The 16146-nt window shown below is 46.2% G+C and overlaps 1 protein-coding gene across 4 annotated transcripts in view; it reads left to right on the forward strand.

The window, feature by feature from the left end:
- The window catches only part of sema3fl.S (semaphorin 3F like S homeolog), a 39797-nt gene extending 23657 nt beyond the window's left edge, over positions 1–16140 (forward strand). For 3 of the 4 annotated variants that reach the window (XM_018231844.2, NM_001086479.1, XM_041574080.1), the window contains 16 exon segments: positions 2900–3060; positions 3592–3654; positions 4430–4549; positions 5100–5193; positions 5969–6088; positions 7535–7674; positions 8614–8728; positions 11199–11268; positions 12120–12264; positions 12605–12827; positions 12952–13040; positions 13767–13808; positions 14328–14485; positions 14780–14847; positions 14929–15062; positions 15401–16140. In XM_018231844.2, the coding sequence (XP_018087333.1) occupies positions 2900–3060; positions 3592–3654; positions 4430–4549; positions 5100–5193; positions 5969–6088; positions 7535–7674; positions 8614–8728; positions 11199–11268; positions 12120–12264; positions 12605–12827; positions 12952–13040; positions 13767–13808; positions 14328–14485; positions 14780–14847; positions 14929–15062; positions 15401–15646 (1988 nt within the window). In that variant the 3' untranslated portion in view covers positions 15647–16140. 4 annotated transcript variants of the gene reach the window in all.
- Positions 16141–16146: the final 6 nt, after the last annotated feature.

Raw genomic sequence — 16146 nt, forward strand, 5'->3', positions numbered from 1 at the left:
GGAGCTTTCAGCCAGATATCATTTGGGTAGGCTTGTTGATGGGCTCTATACATGTGCAAATAAGCTGCCAACTTGGTCTGGAGGGGCTAAATAAGCAGCTATAATCTGCAGTAGGCACTAAGCCTTGCATTGCTGCCCATAGGAACAATACTATAACCTTTTACAGGCATGAATGGTGTCTGTTATAGGCCCCAGCATCTCAGGGGTCCCTTCTAGGGTAAATCTAAAACCACAAAGGATGTATTATACTGCATTAAGCTATGGGATAGAGCAGTAATAGACAGTCTAGGCATGGATTTCATTTCCTACTGAGCCTCATCTAATAAGGTTTCTCGCATTGGTGACCTCATTTGTAAGAAGCCCCAGCCTGCTGCGCTCATGACTCAGTGTCTCGCCAGACACTCTCCTGTTTGACTTGCTCCTTCAGGGGGCAATTAGTCACAGCTTAAGCAACTTCTCTCTGGGGTTTAATGGGCGATCCAGGGCTGCACAGTTGGACGGTAGCCCTGACAATAAGCCGATTGTAAATGATTTGTAGTCGCTATGAGACCTACCCTAAAACCTGCCCATGCAGCTGCCACTCTAAGATGCCCTACAGAAAAGTGAGGGCATGGGTGGTCATCTTTTCATACATTCCCCCTACAGAACAAAGGGCTGTGCTGCTGCTGTGATATATTTATGTATCCAATGATGCGCCGTGCCAAAATCTGATTGTGTGTGACAGAGCTAATGATGTGTGAGAATAATTAGGGAAAGTTACCCGGCCCTGGGCCCTTCCCAGCTCATAATTTAATTTCCCAGATTTACACACGAATAGGCCAATAGCCAGAGGAGGGCCGAGGCAGAGCCCCCTACCCTCCCCGAGACCCACAGAGTGGCATATGTTTGTGCCATCATCAGGGTCTCCTTCAGGCAGTTACTCTTCACATTCATTGTGCATAAACAAATGCCATGTTATATATTTGCTTATAAAAAGGGTCACAGCTAGTAAAATAAATCATTTATTCTTGCGTTCAAAGTGCACGTTAGGGGGAAACCGAGCGGCACTGGAAAGAGCTTGTTTTCTTGCATTTTGAAGATGTTGCAGTATTAAAGGGTCATTTACTCTGGACAGAAGTACAAGAGTTCTATGGGGCGTAACAGCACCCCCCCTGACTACTCATTCAAAGAGTACCCTTGTCCCTGGTCTGCCGGCAATCTGCACCTTGCACCAGATTTAAAAAAGCAGTGTAAAGTACATAAAGCAGTGCTAGCACCATAAGGCTGGTGGTAATCAGAAGCATAATTTTAAGGCCTCCAGAGGTTGTCCTGTTATCCCAATATATGTTGAGATTACTCATTAAATAGGGCCTCATAAGGCAGCCGCAGGGTTTGCTTCCTCTGTAGTTACGCCCCTGGTGGTAAGTACATTGCCCCAGTGTGGCCTGTGTCTGATAGCACTGCTTAATTTATCCTTATTACATTTTGAATGTCATGCAAGTTAAGGGGATAGGAGTTGGGACATCTACATGCCTCCCCCTGCCCATCCTTCATGAATACACTGCTTACAAACACGTCATGAGTGGCACACAGGTCAAGGTATTGTAGCTATGGACCAGTCAACTGTATTCCAACCATTGTGTTCTGGATATTTCCTATTATATATATATAGGTCTATCTATTATGTTCCAGCCATGGGATTCTGCATATTTCCTATTATAAATGGGTCCAGAGGCGGGCCTTGCCAGCCAGGAGCCCTAGGCAGCCCAGTCAGTCAGCTCACCCCCCATCTCCATCTCTTCTGCATGTGCAGCGCCAGTGGCGTTGTGTGCGCTCGCAGTGGCGTTCTTGTGCTCATGCGAATCAGCAGTGTTCTTATGATCGTCAGCAGCATTCTTGTGCGCATACGTGTAGCAGCGTTCACTGGCGCGAGTCCACTTAGCACCATGGATGTCGTGTAGGCTCTGAAGCACTCTACTGCAGGAGTGCCCGTACTTTACTTTTAGTGATGTTGTCCCATTATGATCTACATCCATAAAAGCATTGTTAGCATTCTGTTCCATGGGAAATATTACTTAAATATTGTATTGATTTATGAGAGATTTATATTGCTATACTATTTCTTGTATAACCTTAAAATAATAAATATCTGAATGAAAAGCATGAAACAGGAGGGTGATTTAGACAAGCTGTTTGTTGACAGTGTCTTGAGAACTACTGATCACCAGCTAAAGGTCCCCATAGACACAAAGATTTCTCTTGCCGAACGACCGATTTTAAGTCTGACCAATCCTTCGAAATTAGCGTGCAGTTAGTGGGATTCGAATGATCCCACTTACGATTTTTCAGCCGACATCTGCCAGGAAATTGATCGGCCAGGTTAAAAAATCTTTGTCGGTCCCAGTGCAATCTATCTATGTTTGCAGGGCCAATCAAGCATCTACCCTTTGTTTTCCTGGCAAATTGGTCTTTTTAGTTGATGGACAATTCGTATGATCGTTCCGAGATAATCGTGGTCTCACGATGACAATCGGATCTTTTAAAAATCTCAACATCTATGGCCAGCTTAAAGGTCTACTGTTAAATCCCGATCTACTTTTTGGGCACCCCTGCTCTACTGCTTCGGCAGTTGAATCTGCTCCTCTTCCTCCCCCCCAGCTACTGATCCACTCTACCATATGATTGTTTATGCACATGGGGCAGGTGGGAGATAAGAAAACAAACAGGCATATGATGTTAGTATCCTATGGGATTTTATTATCTGTTCAGGCTTTAAAGCAATAATTAGTGATTTAGATAAGAACCAGTTGCCTAATCCTCTGCTCCACAGACAGATAACATGCTATGGCACCCATCACTTGTCCAACTGTCCATCAAAATGCTGATAGGGTTTTAACTTCCTTGTCTCCTTCCCCAACAGACCTCATGGAATCCCGCTCTGCACGCTCCTTTACTTTTGGCTTTAACACCAGCGACTACCGTATCCTTCTCCTGGATCAGGACCAGGACCGGATGTACGTGGGGAGCCGCGACTATGTGCTGTCTCTCGACCTCGGAAACGTCAATCGGGAACCCCTGATTGTAAGAGCTGCCCCAACTCCTTCACACAGGAGCTGCCCAATATAACCTGCCCAATAGTCTTACTGCTGTCTCATATACAGTATATATATATAAAGTTCCTGTGGGGCCGCACTCCGCCAAACTATTATAAACTCGGGTGCAAGGTAAAAAAAAGCTTTACATAGTACAAAAAAGACCAGCAACACCGATATCTTTTGTGAAAAAATCATTCAAGTGTATTGAAAATGCATGTACAGCCAACGTGACGTTTCGGTCCTCTCATGCATTTTCAATACACTTGAATGATTTTTTCACAAAAGATATCGGTGTTGCTGGTCTTTTTTGTACTATATATATATATATATATATATATATATATATATATATATATATATATATATATATATATATATATATATATATATATATAGCCAGTTCTGGGGGTGCAACACTTCAGCCCATAACTATAAAATGCTTGGCAGGGGTCCCCCAAATGTGCCATCAGCCTTCACTAATTATTTTTTAAAAATGTAGTTTTAATTATTTTTTCAGATTCATTGGCCGGCTCCACTAAACCGTCACAAGGAATGTCTCATGGCAGGGAGGGGACGAGCAGTGAGTATATATATATATATATAAAACAATTTTTGAGAGCTGCCTTTCATCCCTATCCCTCTCCAATACAGTATCACTCATGTTTTTTAAAGGATAATGTACCCCCTACTTTAAATCATAAGAATAGTCGAAGACACTGAGGGGTCTGTGACCATATAAAGGCACAAGGCTGCAGGCTCAGTCATACAGGGAACTCTGAGTATCACTTGTGTATTATAAGGGATAATGTACCCCCTACTGTAAATGATAAGGATATTCGAAGTCACTGAGAGGTTCTGTGACCATATAAAGACACAAGGCTGCAGGCTCAGTCATACTGGGAACTGGGAGTATCACTCATGTATTATAAGGGATAATATAAGGGATAATGTGGCCCCTACTGTAAATGATAAGGACTGTAAGGATATTAGAAGCCACCGAGGGGTTCTGTGACCATATAAAGAGTTATACAGGGTATCACTCATGTATCATAAGTAGGGATTCTGCCTTTTTCAGCAGGATTTGGATTCGGCCGAATCCTTCTGCCCGGCCTTACCGAATCCGAATCCTAATTTGAATATGCAAATTAGGGACAGGGAGCGAAATCGTGTGACTTTTTGTCACAAAACAAGGAAGTAAAAATGTTTCCCCTTCCCACTCCTAATTTGCATACGCAAAATAGGATTCGGATTTGGTTCAGTATTCGGCCGCATCTTTCTGGAGTGGATTCGGTGGATCCCTAATTATAAGGGATAATTGGCCCCTATTGTAACTTACATACTCTTCTCCATCACAGGACGAGTGCTACAATTACCTACGTGTCATTCAGCCACTGAACCGCACCCACCTCTATGCGTGTGGCACGGGAGCCTACCAACCACAATGTGCCGTTATCTACAGGGGTTGGAGATCTGAGGTGAGGAGGATAAGGCATTATGTTGTTTTTTTTTTTTAAAGAAACGGATGAGGTTTAAATGCAATGACCTCTGCCCTCTTGCTTCTACTTTCTTCTTTGGGAAAGTCACTGATGAATAAATCAGAGAAGGTATAGTTGCCCTTTAACTGTAGGGTATATAATGTAATTACATTGCCAACAGGACTGTACTCATTGTGTAAGGGATAAAGTGATGTTATTCAGTCCATTTACAGCTGTGACTGTTGCACAACTCCCGGCCTCCCTCTGAGCAATGCAGGGAGTACTTATTGGGAAACAGCTGGAAGTGCACAAGCCTTGTGATCCTCTTAGCCTTGTGTAATGCATTGACTCTAATTCCTTCCTGTTCCATCATCTTTTGGTCTGATCTTCGCTTTCCTGTATCCTTAATTACGTCATCTTCATCATCCCGGCTTTCATTTCCAGGAACAGCCCATTTGCCCCCGGTTCTGGAACAGCAGGGATCCCATCTCCTCCCACAGTTGTCTGTTCCTCGGAACCCCTCTCATTCTCTACTGGTTTTCTATCCTAGGATTATGTGTTCCGGATTGTCCCCGGCTCACTGGAGTCAGGAAAGGGAAGGTGCCCTTATGACCCCAAGCAGGAAAACATGGCGACCCTAATAGGTGAGTACCTCTGATAGAGACAATGCAGGTAGCTGTCATAAGCCTGATGTCAGAGGAAAGGTTGCTCTGTCTGTCTGGCTTTCATTTGCTTGTCTCTCCGTCATCCCCTACTTACAAGCTGGTCTGGATCCAGGCCTGGAGAGGGGCTGCTGTAAGATGCCATAGACACTCACTATTTATTGGGCTGGTGGAGGTTGTTTAGGTCTCTGTGTACTTAAAAATGCTAGGCCCTTTGAATACCAGTGACTGTGTCCCCCAGGTACCATACAGATCAAGACATTTGGCCAGTATGGTTGAACTTTGCTAAACTGACCAACCAAATCAAGAGGAGCTTCTGTAAGATGCCAGACAGTCACTTTGTATTTGTTTGCTATAGTCTATGGGACCTTATAGCAGCCCCTCTGGCATTTGTCAGAACCCACAGATTGCCAGTCCGGGCCTGCCCCCAAGTATGGTTGACCGGTATGGCTAAACCGACCAACCTAATCCAGGCACACTTCTTGGTTACAAAAAAATAGCATCTCAGCTTTGCTGGCCTGCCTTGTATCACACTCTTGGAATATACAAGTGCCTGAATTATCTCCCATTACCCCTCACACGCTTGGGCTACAGCCCCCTGATAACCGTTTATCGGCAAACTGCACTTCCAGTTTAAGTGGTGCCATCCAGCTACAGTAAACACAAGTGCAACAATGGTGCATCACACACACATGCTACATTTACCTGCCATCATTGTGATTTGATTGTGCATGTGATATATATTTTTATCACACAGACGGTGTTCTGTATGCAGGAGTGCAGGTGGATTACATGGGGACGGACTCTGCTATTTTCCGGACAATGGGACACAAGCCTCCAATACGCACGGAGCAGTATGACTCGCGCTGGCTGAACGGTAACACGCCATTCCATACACTGATATGCTTGCACCAGATTTTAAAGGTTCAGAGTGCAAGGTTACTGAACTTAATCGGCGTCACTTACTATGTGCAGGGCAGGCCCAAAACAAGGGTGCAAACTGCCATGTCTTTGCGTCTTGCACTGCACAAAGGAAAATTACATTGCCTGATGAAAACAGCACTGCCTGTGTTTGACAGCATTGTATTCATGAAGGGTGGTTAAGGGTGGTACATAGACATGCATGGGGCCCACATTTGTTTCTGGGAGGTCTCAAAAATATCTGCTCTAAGCAGGCTTTAACTGCAGCCTTACTTTTTGCCTGGTGTACCTTGGTGCTGCTGCCTTGTGAATACCCATGAATTCCTATGCCCGGCCCATGGGTCACCTCCAGGGTTGGACTGGGCATAACACCAGGAAAAAACCTGGTGGGCCTCATTGACCCAGAACTGATCTATGTCTGATCTCCTCCATTGTGCCCCTGCTGCCCTTCCTCCCCTGATCATGGAAAAAAGTAAGTATAAGAATGGTGCATGGGGGGGGGAGAGCGGGGGGCCCTAGTGGGGGTGTGGTGCCCCTGGGGTAGCAGCCCTTGTGAACCTTACATACCCAAGTCAGACCCTGATCATCTCTTCAGTAAGCAGTGCTGCCAGATATAGGGAGCACCAAATACAGAGATAGGGCCAAGTCTATAAACTCCATTCTGAGCCTGTGAGTGGTTGTGCCTGAGGGTACCATGTGCAGCTCACGGGTGGAAACACAGTGCTTTGTCTACCTGTTCCAGATAACATTATTAACAATACCCAAGGCTTCCTGCAAGATAAACAGCCCTCCCTTATCTATAGGTATCCATGTGAGCTGCACACTGATGGTAATTAGAACCCAAGTCAATCATTTTTAGCTGAATTGGCACAATATCCTTCTGTGTGTGGAGGGAGGGCAAAAATCCTGATATTCTGATCTGATCTTTGTTCAGGATCAATAAACAAAGCCAACAGATCCCAATTAGACCCAGGGAAGCGCCGGTCACAGTGACTTTGTCCCCCATGTAAGTGATCGCTGCAGATTGCACCCTGCTAGGGTTTCACTCATTCAGTCGAACAGCTTGACCCGTAACTAGTCATCTATATAGCTCCCCCATTGTCTGCATTTATAGCACTGGGCAGGGTTTCATGTAAACTCTCCATGGCTGCCATCATGAACGTCTGATTATTAACAGATCATATGCAGCCCCATACGTACGCATGTATAGGGGTCACTTGTCTGTCAGACAATAAACAGAATGTGCAAGGGAACACCTGTGTATACACAGCTTTTATAACCCGACAGCAGCTGAGATAAGGCAGATTGGCTGAAACAGAGCTAATACAATGCAATGACTTGTTTGGGATCTGGATCTTTTATGGGACAATGGAACAATTATATCTCCTTCTTTCTCCCCCAGACCCCTTATTCGTGGGGTCACTAGTGGTCTCAGAAAGCAGCTTTAAAGAGGACGACAAGCTGTACATCTTATTCCGGGAGAGGAGCTTGGAAGGAGAGAACGGTCCGGCGGTGCTGTCTCGTATCGCTCGCGTCTGCTTGGTAAGAACAAGATTTGCATAAGAGGCAAAATGCTTGCCCAGGTCTAGTAATTAATAGCAACCAATCAGATGTTCACTTTGCAGCGGGCGACCAGTAAATGGTACCTGCCAATGAGTTAATATGGGTTACTGGGTCAGTAGCAAATTTTGCACCCCCCCGGCGCTTACCTTTCCGAGTGCCGTAAGTGAGTTGAGGGGGGCAGCATCGCTAGTGCAGAGAGCGCAATTGCCTTGATTTAAATATAGGAATTTCTGCAGCTTTTTGCCACCCCTGGTTTTTGCTACCAGGGAGAACTTTGGCAGTCACATCTATACCTGGTATCTCTTCCATTCAAGTTATCAGACTGAGGTTGCTTGAAACTGCTCAATCTGTCATTTTGATTGTTTCTGCCTGGTATAGCCAGTGGTAACTATAGGCCTAAGTAGTGGCGGAACTACAGCAGGGCCCGCACCCCCTCAGGGTGCCCGAATCCACCGCCAACATTGCTTGGGTCCAAGGTTTGTCCCCATTCATTAAGGCCCGCCCTGTTGGTATAATCACGACTTGTAATTATTTCTCATTTCCTGGGTTTGTTGGAATAAATGATTATATGGGAATTATCAGTGGAAAGCAGTGTTTCTCCAAACAATTATCACTTCCAGACAGGGACATGAAACGCAGCGGAGTATTTCTCCCCCAGGTAACTGCATGTAATGAGCTGAGAGCAGGATGCCATCTCTATGTACCCGCTGCCAGAGGGTGGGAAGCCAGATATGGGAATAAGGTAATTAAACTGAGGACTTGCTGGGACAGGCAGTGTGTGGCTCTATCACAGAGAGAATGTATATGATATATACAGTAAATGTATATATATGTACACCACCAATAGGAGCAAAGCACCATGCTGTCATTTCTCTCTATGCAAAGTTATTTAGGTCCCTGTCCTTTGTACCTCTGCAGAATGACGAGGGGGGCCTGCGGTCTCTGGTGGGAAAGTGGACTTCCTATCTCAAGGCCCGACTTGTGTGCTCCGTGATTGGCCAGGACGGCGTGGAGACATCATTTGATCAGCTCCGTGAGTTTGCTTTATGTTCTGCTATAAAGATGGCCTTATATTTTATATGGGCACCTGACTGCCAATGCGCAGGGTTCAGGGGTGTAACTATAGAGAAAGCAGACCCTGCAGGTGCAGGGGGGCCCAGGAGGTATAGGGGGCCCCACGATGCCCTAATTAATGGGCAATTTCAATATATATTGGGAGAACAGGACAACCTCTGGATATATTCTGGAAGGCCCTAAAATAAACTTGCTGTGGGGTTCATCTATTTACACCACGGTAGGGTTGCATGGTAGGGTTGCAGTTTTGTGGGGGGGTCAATATACAATTTTTAACGTACCCCCAGATTTTTTGGGATGGTTGCTGCAAAAGGCAGAGCTTTCTAATCCGATTGGCATACATAAAAATAAGGGGTTATGTGCACAAAGCATGTCTAACTGGGTTTGGCTGCACCCCACAGATAGAAAAATCTGTATTTATTGGTACATAGAAAAATGCTGTGCAAGGTGTAGAGGTTCTGAATGATCGTTTTAAGGGGACGGGAAGGGAGTGCATAAATTCCACCACCCTCCTGCCCCTTATGAAAACAGTGCTGCCGAAATGCAGGCAACCAGTGTCGGACTGACCTACAAGGGTACAAGAAAACCCAGGTGGGCCCCCACTGGTGCTGACCTGGTTAAGCCTAAATTAGGAAATGTTGGGTTCAGCAAGGTAACAGCTCTGTGCCAGGCCCCCCTACAAAAATAAATTCTCTAAGGGGCCCAGTGCAGTGTAGCAAACCCGATCAATTGCACCCATTCTCCTACCTGAGAGCTAGCGAGGGGGGGGGGGAAGAAAACACACCCCACGGCCCAGGCCACCCCATAGCACGAGGTCTAACTCTATTGTTATGCCACTGGTTGGGTTAGGGTCAGTGCAATAGTGCAGGTGGCAAGTAGGTGCTCAATCCAACAGTGCAGGCAGGGGGTGGCTGCTGATGTCAATTCAAAGAGGAAGGCAAAAATATGGCATATAGTTTTAGCACTTTTCCAGGTTGTTGTGTTTTTGCTTTCCTAATAGTAAATGGGACCTATTTTACACATGCACCAATCAGAGAGGAGAGGGAAATGGCACAAGTGGGTGGTGCTTAGGATAGCGGTGATAAAGATGCCACTAAATAGAAGTAATTGTGGCTTCTATCCAATTTTCTAGGGGCAGAAGTATCAACAGTAAAGGCAGGGCAGTTCCTCTGAAGCCCATAAAATGTGTGTGGCCCTTGGAGAGTTGATGGTGATTTCTGATGGATTGCGTTTTTTTAATAAGGGCCCTTCAAGGTCTTGATCTGTATCTGCCTTTCCCATGTCCCTTGTATCTCTCATTTTGTTCTCCTTGGGAGCATATTGATTTCCTATCTGTGAGTGCCATTGATTGTGTTTGTGAGTGGGTTAAGCTCCCCATAGACGCGACGATTCTTCTTGCCGAACGACGATTTTAGGGAAGTCCGACCAATCCTTCGAAATTATCGTGCGGTTAGTGGGATTCGAACGATCGTACATCTTACGATTTTTCGTCCGTCATCTGTCAGGAAATTGATCGGCCAGGTCAAAAAATCTTTGTGGGTCCCAGTGCAATCTATCTATGTTTGCAGGGCCAATCAGGCAGCTCCCCTTTGTTTTACTGGCAAATTGGTCTTTTTAGTTGATGGACAATTCGTACGATCGTTCTGAGAAAATCGTGGTCTCACGATGAGGATCTGATCTTTTAAAAAGCTCAACATCTATGGCCAGCTTTAAAGCACTAATCTGCCAGCATCACACTTATGTGCACATTTTACACCCAGGTTTATTGTAATCCCCCCCTCCCCAAGCTTGGCCTAATGAATGTAAAGACAAAGTGACATTGCTAAAGGTCAGAGATTCTGGGCTTTGCACCGTGGCAGGGACTGCTGGTTAGAATGTCGGAACAGCTGGGAGAAGCCACAGCGACAGATAAAGCTCCATATATAAAAGCTGGAATGGGTCTCCCAGATTCCCCTTCTAGATCCTCGGCTTCATTCTGTATATGCGCATACTGTTAAAGGGGTTCCCCCAATAAGCAAAATGTACAATATTTACTCCCTTGCAAGATGCATGAAACCCACCCATGACTAGAGCTTGGAAGGTGCTGGGGGGTGCAATTGTAGAGGCTGCTGGGAGGTAGTTATTCCATTCTTCCTGGGCTTTGATCAGTTATTGCAATAGTATTAAAGTAGGTATAGTACAGCTGGAGGGCCCAGATCATTGTTGGACTGGGGTGGCCATTACTCGGGGGTCCACCTCCCCAGCCATGGACAGCCCCACCGACATTGCCCACTGCAAACCAATCCCCCAACATGCAGACAGCAGGTGTGGGGTGGCATTCCCACCTGGGATTCTCCAGCAGGTCCAGTCCCACCTTGACTAATTTCACCTTGGAAGGGCTTAGGTCAAGCAAAATGTTAATTTTTTTTGTATCTTTTATATCTGTGCAGGTGACGTCTTCATTCAGCCAACCCACAACAAACAGAACCCACTGATCTATGGAGTCTTCACTACACTGGGGTGAGACATAGTGCTGTGTGTATTTTGCACTTATAAATCACACGCTTTTTTGATTGTAGTCAGTAGAAAAGTAGAAAAATCTCAGGTTTTTGTAGAACTCACCAGTTGTGAAGGGAGGTCCAGGTTCACTGCACTGAACCCTCAGCTTAGGGAGCGGACCACCGTATAAAGAAAAAGGGCAGGCACTAGCAGAGACCAATCTTCCAGGCAGACTTGTCAAATCATTAAGTAGTTTATTGCAATACACAAGGATACAACCTCACTGCCTTACGCGTTTCATATCACTCAGATACTTAATCATAGGCTTAATCATGTATTTTGCACTTATCTACATACATTTATAAGGACGGGAACTGCCATATTAACTTGTATCAGTAGAAGCCTAAAATGCCCCCCCCCTCCACTGACTTTAGCTTTTCTGTGGATTCCCATTGGCTCATGGCACATGGATGGCCTTACAGCCAGTTTGAGAAGCAATTAAAACCCTTCCCTGCCACCTGTATTGCAGTGCATAGCACCAGTTACATTGCCTTATTTTGTAGCTCTGATGGTGGATAACACAAAATAAAAAATGGGTGAGGCTGACCAACATCAAGTTCAAACTGCACATGGGGTGCCTGTATCCAAAACCTCAACAGGACTCTGTAATATGCAGGAAAATTACTTCTACCTGGGGTCCTGTGGCATGGGTGGGGTTTTTGGATAAACTCGGGTGTCACTGAGGTGGATCAGGGGCTTGGCTGTGCATGTGTAAATCTTTTATTTTTCATTTGGGCCCCATTCTACTTGATGGCAGGGCCCTCCACCCAGGTGACCAATTGGTTGATATGGTCATGTCCCTAATGTTTCAGTTCCGTGTTCCGGGGCTCCGCTGTCTGCGTGTATTCTCTGGCTGATGTCCGTGCTGTTTTCAACGGGCCCTTCGCTCACAAGGAGGGACACGGGTACCAGATGACGGCATACTCTGGGAAAACTCCTTACCCTCGACCCGGAGCGGTGAGAATTACCTGACCCAACTTGACACAGAAACGGGGAGAGAGATGGGAGAGCGGGGGACTGGGTTGCAGGCAGAGATTTGGGGGAGAATGGACTGAACCAGTGATATTGTGTTCCTTTCAAAGTTGGGAACCAGGCACAGGCCTGAGACTGGATATTTGCCCTTTATTTAGTGATGCTGGCATTGTGACTGTGTACTTACTCTTCCTTACCCATCAGTCCCAGGGAGGGTTTAATGTCCATAATATATTGATAATGGGTTGAGCGCAGAGGATCTCTTAGATATGGCAGGGAGAGGACACAACATGCACTAAGGCTATTCCTTTGCTCCACCATACAGTGTGCCGGCGGATTCTCTGTCCCCAGGAATCGATCCAGCAGAAATTTTGGGGAGGATGTTCTAAGATTTGTACGCACACACCCCCTTATGTACAGCTCTGTGTACCCAGTCAACCGCAGACCCCTCCTCCTGCTCTCAGATGCCTCCTACACCTACACCAGCATTGCTGTGGACAAAGTGCCCGCTGCTGATGGGGAGTATACCGTCCTGTTCCTGGGCACAGGTGAGATACAGAGAAACCATCACTTGAGTATGCTCCCTGGCACACCTGCCAGCTATATACTCTGTGTGTGTGTATATAGTATATACCCTCTACTTCTAACATTGCTCTCTCTACCCTTGCTCAGACCGTGGTACTGTTCAGAAAGTGATGATCCTGCCCCGGGGCATCAAGGAAACAGAAAGTATCACTCTGGAGGAGGTGGAAGTGTTCAAGGTAAGTAGTGTGTAATCACTCGTTTCCAATCAGTACATTATATATACACTCTGTATCGTGCCCAGAGCATTCTCCATATAAAACACTAATAATCAGCTGCATTAGAGACAGTAACCAGAAGGGGGTCGCGATTGGCAGCTCAGCGTCACTCCTGCAACAGATGAGAACACAAAGTAACCCCTGCAGCCAAGTGCATAACTACAGAGGAAGCAGACCCTCAGGATGCCCCAAGAGTCCAGTATATTTTGTATATATTGGATTCCTGGGCCCCTTTGCAACCGCAGGGTCTGCTTCCTCTGTAGTTATACATTTGGCTGCAGGGGTTACTTTGTTATCACAGCTGTAGATTAGGTCAAAGTACCTATGTTTTGGGGCCCTAAATTGAATTTGCTGTGGGGCCCTGTAACATCTAATTACGCCACTACTTGTGACTATCCCAACACTCACCCATCAGACAGCAGCAATGGGCTGGGTAACATTCCTTCACTCATTCACTGAATGGAGATGGGCGCGGAGGGTGGCACAGGGCACAAGGCAGGTGTTCACTAGGAGCTGGAGAGCAGTAATATTTCTTATGGGTAAAACCATATACCCCTTCTCATTCCATTGGCTCAACTACCTGAGCACCTTTCTACTCCCCCTACCGAGACTGCTCTTCTGTATTAACCTGTAAACAGTTCTTCCTGTCATTCATTAACCATTTCACTTCTGCTTCTTGGCTCGCAGGTACCGTCTCCTATTAGAAATCTCCGGATATCATCAAAAAGGGTGAGTGGCTTATTATGGGTCACCAGGCTTACAGAACAAAGGGGGAGAAAGGTTATTTTATATTTTCCCTAATAGCTTAGCAGGAAGTAAGCACAAGTGAAGGGGGAAGTAGAAGGGACAGGGGTAAGTGAGTCGTGGGCAGGAGATGTCCATTGCAACGTAAAGTACATTTGTCCATTGTTAGCAAAGTACATTTACCAATGGAATATTCCATGTATTCCATTCTGTGCTACAAAGCATCCTGGGTTAGAGAGAGATCAATCGGGTCTGGCAGCAAAGTGGAATGCTTAGAAATGAGATAAGCTTCCATTCCTTTCTCTTTAGCTCACCACAATGACATGAGAGCGCCGTTTAGAGTGTGCAAACAATGTTCCTTTATTGGCATATTAATATGTATGGCAGCTCACATTTGCCTTTACACATCCATCCTGCATTAAATCCAGCATCACATCGCCATCTAGTGGCCAGAAAGAGATTTTTTTGGTTTTAATCTTCTTGACATCAGTGTCTTATTTCCAGCACCAGCTCTATGTCTCGTCAGATGTTGGGGTCACTCAACTGTCTCTTCATCGATGCGGTCGTTATGGAGATTCCTGTGCAGACTGCTGCCTCGCCCGGGACCCATATTGTGCTTGGGATGGAAAGGGCTGTGTGCGGTACACCCCTTCACCCAGCAGGTAAGTAACCCTTCATTTGGGATAGGCATCTACTGCTCCTACCAGATTGGGAGTATATGGAGCATATAGTCTACACTTCACTTGTGAGTGGGGCCTGTTTTTTTGGAGTCTGCTCAGTAGTTACTTTTTGGGGCATATTGATTAACGCTGGAGACAAACATCACCTGTGATGTTGCCCATAGCAACCAATCAGCTCTTTGCTTTTGTTTTCTAAACCTAATTGGTGGATAATTCCTACCCAACTACTAGTTCTTGTTAAATATTTTTTGCCCTAACCTGGTGCCGTGTGCGCAGAAGGAGTCGGCGACAGGACGTTAAACATGGAGACCCGCTAAGGCAATGCAGAGGATACAATACACAAGGTAATGATGATTTGGGATGATAACAGCTGCAGTTGGTCTCGCTTTGCCAGAGAGTAACACCCGTTTGTGTTCTGTCTCAAGTGGACCGAGGAATTTTAGAGCGGCTGCAGATCGGTGTTGAAGGAGGCAGCGTGTTCCTCCAGTGCGATACTCACTCTCCACTCGAGAGTGTCACTTGGTTGCTGCAGAGAGAGGACTCCCAGCATCGGAGAGAGGCAAGTGAAATATGTATTTATCCCTTTTTAGAGCCACAGCTGATGGGGAGATTTGTCGCCACAGTAAATTTAGGCTATTGCAACAAATCACCCAAAAACGCTTCTCCACCTGCAATAAAACCTACACCACTTGAAGTCACCATAAGTTTCCTTACGAGGCAACTTTGTAAAAACAGAGGGACACGTAGGTTTTCAATTATTGCCGGTGGAGAAGCGTTTCCGGGAGATCTGGCGTCCACAGTAGAGCAAATTTATTGCAGGAGACCAATCTCCCCGTGGGCCATTATCCTTACCTGCTGCAAATAATCAACCAAGTGATTTTATCTGTTCCGTTCCAGGTGCGACTGACGAGCATCGATGGAGGTGCAGTGCTACGCTCTGTACATGCCAGCGACGCAGGGGTCTATACCTGCACGGGCACGGAGAATGGTTTCCGGCGGTCACGTGGCAAAATACGGCTCAATGTTTTGCCTCGGGACTTACTAGAAAAGCTAACAGCGGTGCCAACCCTTGCTCCAATGCCAGCACAGTGCCTGCCCCCACGCAGACCAAGACCACGGCCATCTCAGACAGAGCGTAACTGACAGTGTGGTGCCTGGCAAACAAAACAAAGAGGGCTGGTCAGTGGCGATTCCAGGCCCCCTCTCAGTCATCACTCAAGGGACTCCATAGTACAGGAGAATGTGGGTGAGGTGACACCCAAGCTCAATAGCAGTTGGGCTGGCACAGAAGTGGTTCAAGCAGCAGCAGCGCCACCATGTGTTGAGGTGATAGTATTAGTAAGACATTCCAGAGAACTGTATGCGTGTGTAGAGAGGGATGCAGTGTGATCTGTTTCATATTAATTTATAACTTGCTGGATACCGGACTCAAGCAGCAGTGGCATCTCCCACAATCCCCCTTTCATTTGTGCTTTGTGCTACCGGACTGCTTCTCCACAGCTGCCACTGCCAAGGGGGGGGCGGGGGGGTTTCCTATTCCAACCAGAGGGACACGGAATCTGCCCGGTTACTGAATGAATAATTAGCACACGTAACTTTTTAACTCATTCTAATTAAGAAATGAAGTCTATTTTGTATCCGTG

This window comes from Xenopus laevis, chromosome 8S, assembly GCF_017654675.1.
Source record: "Xenopus laevis strain J_2021 chromosome 8S, Xenopus_laevis_v10.1, whole genome shotgun sequence".
NCBI lineage: Eukaryota > Metazoa > Chordata > Amphibia > Anura > Pipidae > Xenopus > Xenopus laevis.